At 39.5% G+C, this 9,469-nt stretch overlaps 1 protein-coding gene across 4 annotated transcripts in view; it reads left to right on the forward strand.

Annotated features, from left to right (window-relative positions):
• Positions 1–7,531, forward strand: part of dagla (diacylglycerol lipase, alpha) — a 38,808-nt gene extending 31,277 nt beyond the window's left edge. For 2 of the 4 annotated variants that reach the window (XM_024295448.2, XM_036210095.1), the window contains 3 exons: positions 3,122–3,288; positions 3,517–3,534; positions 4,222–7,531. In XM_024295448.2, the coding sequence (XP_024151216.1) occupies positions 3,122–3,288; positions 3,517–3,534; positions 4,222–5,308 (1,272 nt within the window). In that variant the 3' untranslated portion in view covers positions 5,309–7,531. Of the gene's footprint in view, positions 1–901; positions 2,813–3,121; positions 3,289–3,516; positions 3,535–4,221 lie in introns of those variants that run through there. The other 2 variants (XM_036210096.1, XM_036210097.1) reach the window with 2 other exon arrangements.
• Positions 7,532–9,469: the final 1,938 nt, after the last annotated feature.

Raw genomic sequence — 9,469 nt, forward strand, 5'->3', positions numbered from 1 at the left:
AGCTTTTGTCATAAATGAACATTCAAGGAGGCTAAAAATACTGTGAAGTAATTATTATGGTTTAAAGATAAAATCCTCATGTTTGGAAAGATTTGGTGATTTTGAAAAATTGTGCCCTTCACACTAAATGTTGACAGGAAGATCTTCAGTTTCTCTGGTTATTTGTGCATGTGACTCTTCTTCAGCCTACAGCTTCTATTCTTTTTTCTTGTATCCTCTGTGTTGCTCTCGTCTTAAAGCATGGGTTTGTCCCCTCACAGTTGACTCATGGTCTTTTCTGGTTCTTCTGGGACAGTGAACTTCAGTTTTGATAAAGGGGTGTCTGTGAAGATTCTCACTCATCCAGATCATGTTTTCACAGGGTGACGGGTGTATAAGGGGGTATTAATGAAGGTAAATACTGTATTTTTTGGACTATAAGTTGCTCTTGAGCATCCAAAAATAAGAAAAAAATCATATACAAGTTGCACTGGAGTATATAAGTCGCACTTTTGGGAGAAATGTGCTTGCGAACAAATTTGTTAAAAGTTTTTAGCCTCATCGCCATAGGGAAGCATTGACTATATTTTATTGCATGGATGATGTTGAGAAATCAGAAGTTTTGTTTTGAAGAGCTCTATCTGGGTTCATTAGATCATTCAGTAAACCCTTTACTGCAATAACTGTGAGCCTATTTATGTTAAAGAATTAAACATTTGTCACTTCTGAGTATAAGTATGGCCAAACTGTGCAAAAAAAAAAAAAAATGCAACTTATACTCCAAAAAATACAGTAATCTTTGTTGGATATTTTATTTGTGGTGCTTGTTGGATGTTTGGTGTTGTTGTTCGTCCTTGTCCTGTTTGTATGAGGTGTGTGTTGTGCCGGGTTCGTAGTGTGATGCTTTTGGTTTTTTCTGCAGGTACTGGAACCATTTTGTCCCTTGCCTGAGCAGGATAATTTGGAACCAGAGGAGCTGGGAGTCATTCAGCCATCCTGCAGCACCACTCTGTTTACAGCTTCACAGAAAGATTTAGAGCCTAGTGCATCTGCTTCCTCCTCTCTCATCCACCTATCCTCCGTCGCTTCTCTCACTGAACCTGAAACCGTCTCCGTCCCCCTTACCGTCGTCTCTTCTTCCTCCCTTCCAGTTTGCGAGTCTGGTTCTCCTCCACCAGCTCCTCTGTCTGATTCTACCTCGGCCTCTCAGCCGTGCTTGGTGGCTGTCCCTTTGTTTTCTAACACCACTACCACCACACACTTGGAAGCAATTCCAGTTGACAACGATTCACACATTCCACCGCAAACCCAGTCCGTACCACGCGTCTGTCACCCCTTCGAAAATGTCGTCACGACTCCTCTTCCTGAAGCCTTATCCAATGAGTCTCATATAGAAAACACACCTCAGGAGATGCAAAAAGCCTCCTCACAACCTTCAGATAATTGCAGATTACACATTTCAAACTGTAATTCTGATTCTGTTGCGTAAGCTTTGTGAGAAACTAGTCCTTCGATAGCAACCAACCAAAGCAGTCTGTATGTACTGAGCCTTGTATTAATTATAAATTATGCCTTTAATTTTATACCTAAAAATATATAATTTTTTATTAATGTGAACACTAAAGGCTACTTCATAGACGGAGCTTTCTTAAGAAGACAGAAAGGCAAACACCCTTTTCATGCTAAAAGCAGCCATGCACACTCCTTCTGTTGCAGTTTCATTAGTTTTGCAGTTGCAGAAATGAATAAAAATGATTTAAAGCTATTCTAAACGTCTTCAATCGGTTTTCCATTAACGTGTGTTCATTGGCAAAAGTTCTCAAGTGCCAATGAATCACTGGGAAGCAGCCCAGAAACCGAGGGAATAATTGAAAAATATGGAAAAGCATTTTAAGAACATACAGGCGGACATAAAAAGTTGAGGGTTAACCTCAGAACAAATTGTGCAAAATTTGAAAGGACCAATAGCTGCAATTAATATGAATATAGTTTATAATTAAACAGCATTTATGGGTCAAAAGTACTTAATCAGGTGCTGTAACTGTCTTCCAAGTTCTCATCTGACTCCCTTTGTCGAGTACAGTGAAGTCAGTAACGTGTTTTGATCTGAGCTCAACAACACTACTTTTTTAGACCTAATAATGTTTTTGTATGGAGGAAACATCCATGGTAACCAAATTTCTTCCACATTAATGATCTTTTTCCCATCTTGGTTGTGCTTCTGGGTTGTTTTTTTTCAGTGGCTGCAGCTCCTCTCTGGATTTCTATTCCTCGTTTCTTTTCAAATGCACTTTTTCAGCTTTTTCCCTCAGATTTGATTCCCTCAAGAGCCAGAGGAAGCGACAAAGAGAGCATGTTTCTCCTATTACAACCTTCATCCTGTAAATGGTTCTCATCACTTGAATAGGATAGTGATTTTTATTTGATGCCTTTTTCATTTTTGCTTTATATTGATGTTCCATAAAGTGTTTTTATTCTTTTTGTTTTGTTGTCGTTGATGTCGTCAGTGCCATATATTTGCTGTGATTTATCACTTGCAGCAGTCATGTCTTTACATTTAATTTATTGCACTCTTTCTGGTTATACATTTTAATTTTTGACTCTAACCATCTGGAAAATCCAAATGTCGTCGATATTTTGTCACTTTACCTTAATAAACCTATAATCATTACAGTTTGTATGTTTTTTGCTACTTGATTATCATTTTATTGTCAAATGTGTTTGTTTTTGGTGTTTCTCACTCCATTTTATACTGAAGTATGCTGTTTTAACTCAGTAAATATAACAACATTTGTGTAAGTGATGTGATTAAAGTTTGACCTCTTTAAATTAATCACCTAACTCAATTTTTGTTTTGTTGAATGCATATAATCATCAAAATGTTTGTAATTCCAAAATGTTAGTGATGTTGGTTTTATGTAGATTTATTATTATTGGTATAGAAGGTTGCAGTGAGGGCAGCCATGTTTCTGGTTTAGAGACAGTTCTTCCGAAGAACTAAAGATGATGAGGTTCTCTTTTGGTAATGTTGAATAGAACAAAATGTTCCAGGTGGATTCCAAAATCCATCATCCATTCTTCCTACATAACCACATTTCTCTGGAAAGTCATGTGCTTGTATGTACATGTGTGCTTTTGACAGGTGCTGGAGAACTACAATAAAGGCAAAACTGCCTTACTGTCAGCAGCCAAGATCATGGTGAGTCCCACAGAAGTGGACTTGAACCCAGAGACCCTGTTTATGGATGCATCAGCAAACTCTCAGCAGCCGACGCCTACAGCCCACCACCGCAGGAACAGTAGTGTTCGGTTAGTACAGCAGGCACTACTGTGGGTGTGTTTGAGTCTCAAACTATATATATGAGAAAAAAGTTACCATTTGCTGTGTGCTGTCTCAGTATAGAATGATGTAAGCCTAATCCATCCTATAGTCTATTAATTTTAGAAAATGTATTACAGAATCTGAGTTTTATTTTGTAGATCTTTTTAAAAAAAACATTTCTGTCTGTTCTGTTTTGTTTTTGGAAAAAAAAAAAGACAAAAATCATTATTACGGTAAGCAAAGCATGCCAGTAACAACTCTGCATAATGTACTCCTTTCTCTTATGCACGCCTGCACGCTGTCTAACAACAGAACAGTTGTAACGTATGGTAGTTTTCAATTCCCACCTCGTCCTCTCTGGTTTAGCCCCTGTCCAAAGTTGGTGTGAACTTCTGTTAGTAACAACTGATATGATATCATGTCTTGTGCATTAGCTGCTAGTACGAGTTAATCTGCACTACTAGGATACACTCCTCTGGTGCTCCTCATTAAACTAACGCATCTCCCTGCTCCTCTTGCTCCAAGTGTGGAGGTAAAAAAAAAAAGTGTAAGAAGTTCATTCCCTCCAAGATCATCAAAGATCTAGTCTCCCATAGGTGCAAATTTTGTATTGGATCAGAGGATTCTCTGTGATGGTGGAGGGAAATTTATTTCTGGCAGGAGAGAGGACATGAAGAAGCATACGTTGGCAAGATGAAGAGCACCATTGGCCTCTAGTCCCTTTTCTCTGTTCTTTCATCTCTGTAATACGTAGCTGGAATCACGTAGACTCTGTGAAAACCGGTTTTAGTTTACGTCTTCAGTCTCCTTTTAATCCTTTAACGTATCTGTTTTTCATGTCTGTCTCGTGTTCTGGTTTGCTTTTTTCCTCCTTTCTCTTTGTCGTAACTCTCCAACCGACTGTTTTCCCTCTCCTCCAGTTCTTGTGCCCAATCTGAAATATCTCTGGATGGTTTCTCTGAGTGCCCACCTCCACCAGTGCCTGTGGTGTTGCGTGGAGCGCGGGAGCGTCTGGCGGTGGAGCTGAGGGACCGCAAAGCACCGCTGGCCGTCATGGAGAGCCTCTCTGACGCAGAGTCGCTCTATAGCCTGGATTCCCGGCGCTCCTCGGCGGCGCTGAGGGGTTCACCGATGCTGGGTAGCTTGCCGTTCCCTTTGGATGCTCCGATTCCGGAGGAGAACCCGTCTCTGAGCTCTCGCACTGAGCTCCTGGCAGCAGACTGTCTCTGCCAGGCGTCACCAGAACACCTCGGTGAGGTTGGACCCTTCTTTACTCCGGGGGAAACCACATCCACCCCCGATCAAACGATGCGTCTTTCTCCCTCGACGCCTCGCTACAGTGGACACCATTCCCCGGCTCCTCTCGGTCAGAGCGTCTTGGCTCAGCCTAATTCCAGCCTAGCAATGCTTCCCGATGGAGACCAGATACCCAGTGTGTACAGTCCAGGGAGCACCCCGAATGCTCCCCTCAGCCCACAATTTGCCTCTAGACCAATGGATAGTGAAAAGGCAGGCTGGGACCTGGAGATCACCGATAGATTGTTAAGTGGAGGGACGACACCGGGAGTGTCTGTCCCTCCACCGCAGCTGTCTAACGGAAACCCCAGCCAGGCAGTGCTGGAGTTCGCACAGTACCTGGACTCTCTTTTCAGATTGGATGGGAGCAGCTCGCCACCCCTGGAGCTCTCGGATGGCGAGTCCGAGTCCGGCCGGGGATCTTTCGGCCAGGAAGAAGGGGCAGACGGAGACGTGCAGCAGTTCGATGAGAAACAGCTTCTGGCCAGAGCAACGCTGGAGCCAAACCTTGTTCCAAAGCCACCACGCACATTCGCTGAATCGGCTGACCCCTCTTCAGGAATCTCTTTGTCCCCCTCCTTCCCCCTTTCATCGTCTGAGGAGCTCAATGACCTTTCTCCAAGTGAAGTTCCCCCGCCAGTCATCCACTCCTTACGGACATCCACTCCTTGCCACTGCCCCGAGGAAAACACACTATCATCTATGGTTTAGTGTGACCTGAGGACTCCAGCCTCCTTTGAGGCAGGAGAGTCTAAACTTTAAAACATATCACGGAGAAAGCATGCAATGAAATCCAGATACTCATCACAAAAAAGCCCAGCTCCTATGATATCCACCCTTCAGGAGACCCTGCTGTCTATAGCCGTTTCACATTATCGCAATGACAAAAAAAGGAAATACCTCTCTCTGCATGTAAAGGGGCTGTGCTGCTTTTGGGTATACATAAACAACTGTAGCTACACATTGCCGTTCTGACACAACGTGCTGCCCTTAAGGGTAAGTATCCGCATCTGGTTCCTGATTTAATAATAAAAAAGGGAGACACGATGTCATTGAGCAGGGATTGGTTTAAAAACTAAAGGTTACAATGGGCACATCATCCGTGCACTGTGCTACTCCCCGCAGCTCCAGAAACCTATCCAACATCTATTTTATTTTTATTTTTTTACTTCTCCAAAATGTGAAGATGGATATATTTGTCAATAAAGCGAGAACATACGACGACATGTTGCTCAGGTGTACGAAGCTTTGAGAAAGAGTGCGTCATGTTGGTGGGAATACATGTGTCTTAAACTTTTAGTGATTGTGACAAAGTTAATACAAATGCCTATGGATGTCTTGATTTATATTTTATAATGCATGAATACTTTTTTTTCATTTATTCTTGAAGAAAATGTCACTAAGCCACTTGTGTTCTTTGAGTTTTTCTGACGCACATCTTATTGCTAATTTTGACCCTTTTGCCAAAAAAAAAAAACACAAAAAAGAGAAAAAAAAACATTGTCTTGCCAAATGTATTTATGAAATGTATTTTATATATGTATATTGCTATTGCTTTATTTAAATGAAGGTTCAGTTCATTCTCTACTGTAAGAACTCTCCCATGTAGACTGTTACAAAGCAGCACTAGGGACATGATGCCATCCTGACATTAAGAAAAAAAAGACACTGCCCTGGCTTCATGTCAAAGACCTCTGCACGTTGAGTTTGAGCAGGTAACAAACTAGATCAAAGTAATACTCTACGATTACCTTTGTAAAAGTCTTAGCCACTCGCCCAGGTCAGATTCTGCATGCTTTGTACAATGAAATTAGCATGGTTGGTATAGAACAAGTCTTGTTATAAAGCCACAGTGAATAAGCTCCAACCGTCTTCATCACACACAGACTCCTGAGAGCAGGTGAGCGGCTCACCAGATGGGACCAAACTGCAGGTTGGAAAGGGTCCCAGGATGTCATTTCTCGTAGTTCTGACGGTGCTGGAAAGTCGTTTTGGACGCTTGCTTCCCTTTAATCTGGTTCACCTCAGACATCCTGAAAGTTGGACTGACTGACCGGACGGACGGGCCCTGACCATTGATTCCAACCCATCTATGTTGCACACAATCTTCCATATCACTCTGGGTATAACAGGTTGTTCGGTTATTTATTAAGAGTTCTTGTTGTCACTTTTATTGGTATATTTGACTGTATTTTTATTCTTATTACATCAGATTGGTTTGATGTCTGTGATTTTTAGGAGTTTTTAACCCACAGTGCGGGGAAGTCTTTGGATTTTTCCTAACTGTAAGGCGTTCTGGAAATGAGATTTTTTTTTTGTCTGAGTGGTGATTGACATTCTGTCATATCATGGTGACAATAGCTCCCCCCACACACACATACAAATGTGTCAAAGTTGTGAGACGTGCTGCAGAGTGACAGCCTGCTCACAGTGGTGTTTGGTGCAACGACACCATCAAGCCTGGAGTCACCATAATAATAATAATAATCTCTTTGGTTGGAACATGTGGTTACGCACGGCAAAGTTCCAGCCATCTACAGTCTAAAAACACTTAATGCTGTAGCTTAGGTCGCAGCTTGTTCTTCACCTAAAAAAAAGAGAAAAATCACCTGAAGAATGCAGTTTGTTGCACGGTGATGTGTACCGCACTGTCTTCTGTGTACTTCTATGAAATGATAAACTCCAATAACCATGTAGAGAACAAATGTATATCAAGATGACAATTATATTAAAAGATATCAATATTGATGGCTACAAAATGTTTTTCAGCTTATTGGCAGATGATAAAATTAGTCGGCATTGAAAAGAATAATTCAACTGTGTCTTGTCCATGTTTATCTGGTTGCATCTTTTTCTTTCTGTCCCTCGATAAGAATGTATTTGACCCCCCTCCTCTTGCCTGTAATGGAATAAATTACAAACTATGACAACTGAGTCTATCGTTGAGTGGATGAAGGTCTGTTAACCATGGTCACTTATATCCAGTTCTTCTTCTTTGACTTTTTATAAATTATTGTTATCAGGAGAAAAAAAGTATGCATTAGACATATTAATCATTTTTAAAGGTTTTATTATTTCGTTAGTTCAGATTTATAAATGTAGTTTTATATTTTACATATATATATATACATATACACTGTATATACTTCACACCGAATGAAAAACCCACATTTTATTCTAGAAAAGTACTATTAAGTAGAAAAATGTAATATTAAAGATTTATGGTGTGAAACTTAGGTTACAAATTGAAATCATTGGTGGTGATCTTTAAACTGTTGGTCCTTCCCAGGGGTCTGAAACCTGAGGCTCCGGAGCCACATGTGGCTCTTTTATTCATCCATTATGGTGCTTTAACTTTGAAGAAAAAATCAAACTAAACTAATTAATTTATGTTTAGATTTTTGACTTGTCAGATAGGCTTAATTTATTAAAATGATAGTAAAATGTTGAATCTACTGTCAGTGGTTTATTATAAAAGTGACATTGCATCTACATGTATACATTTTAAAATAATTTGGATTTTACACTAATGTTGTTTTTATTCACAAGTAAAAGAAAAAAAGGATGAAGGAACACAAAAGTCCATAAAAGCAAATGTTTCTTACATTTTTAATTAAAGTAAATCTGCTGCAGCTGTAGGATCTGATCAAACACAAGATGTGTTTTATTTTGAAAGGAATAGAATGTGCTATCCTCAAAAGTGAAAGAAGTAAAAACTCAATTGAATAGAACATTTCAAAGCTATATTTTATCAATGAATGGCTTAATGGCCACTAAAAAAAACAAAATTAAGTGTATTTTTCTAACTTTGAGGTGAAACTCTCGCTGAGTTTTGGTCCAGAATAACCTCAACCAAATGGCTCTTTTAGTGTTAAAGGTTGCAGACACCAGGTCTACCTGGTAAACTGGGCTTCACCTACAGTGGGCACAAAATATAACTACCGAAGAAGCTGGATCTTCGTAGAGTGCTTTGTCCAAACATTGGGGATGTAACGATTATTTGACATGATCGATGAATCAATCTCTATGATCCAATCAGATTGATCTGTCTGGGTAAAGTAGTTAATCCGAACAGATCGACCTATTGTTATAAAATCCTTTCAAAATTAAATCAATTGTTGATATTTTAAAATTCATGGTAGGTTTATTTTACTGTTACGTAAAAATGATAGAGTGCCATCACAATAGACTTCACATGTGATGGCAGCAAAAACTCATCAAGCCATCATTACAGTCCAATGAAACACTCTGAATTTAGCAAAGATATGACCATACATTGTGGTAGTATGTTCTTATATTTCTATTTGTATTATTTTATGTGGGAAAACTACAGAATGTAAAATGTGAATGTGTTGTCCATTAATTTTTGTTTACTTGTTTGTTCACGCATTTAATTTAAACTTTATTATCTTGCAAGAAATACAAGGAATCAGGAAAACTTCATCCACACTATTCAGTACCAGGTATTTAACTGGAATTTGTTGAAATTTTGACTAAAAATGTCCTGATTGAGTTTAGGTCAAATAATCTGACTGTTCAAAATCAACCAATATTGACTATGAATTAGATCAGGAACCATAAATTATGAAATAAATCGAATTATTACACTCCTACCATGCATGCATCCATCCATTCTAGGGTCGTGGGGTTGCTGGAGCCTATCCCAGCTTCTGTTGGGCAATGGTAGGGTGCACCCTGATGGGGGCCGCACAGCTACGAACATTCAAATCAAATCAAATCAAATCAAACTTTATTTGTATAGCACTTTTTTAAAAAAAATGAATTTCATTCAAAGTGCTTAACATAAAAAAAACAAAAAAACAAAAAAATAATATAGCATTTTAAAAGCAAAAGATAATACCCGCAAGCCCC

This window comes from Oryzias melastigma, linkage group LG3, assembly GCF_002922805.2.
Source record: "Oryzias melastigma strain HK-1 linkage group LG3, ASM292280v2, whole genome shotgun sequence".
Taxonomy (NCBI): domain Eukaryota; kingdom Metazoa; phylum Chordata; class Actinopteri; order Beloniformes; family Adrianichthyidae; genus Oryzias; species Oryzias melastigma.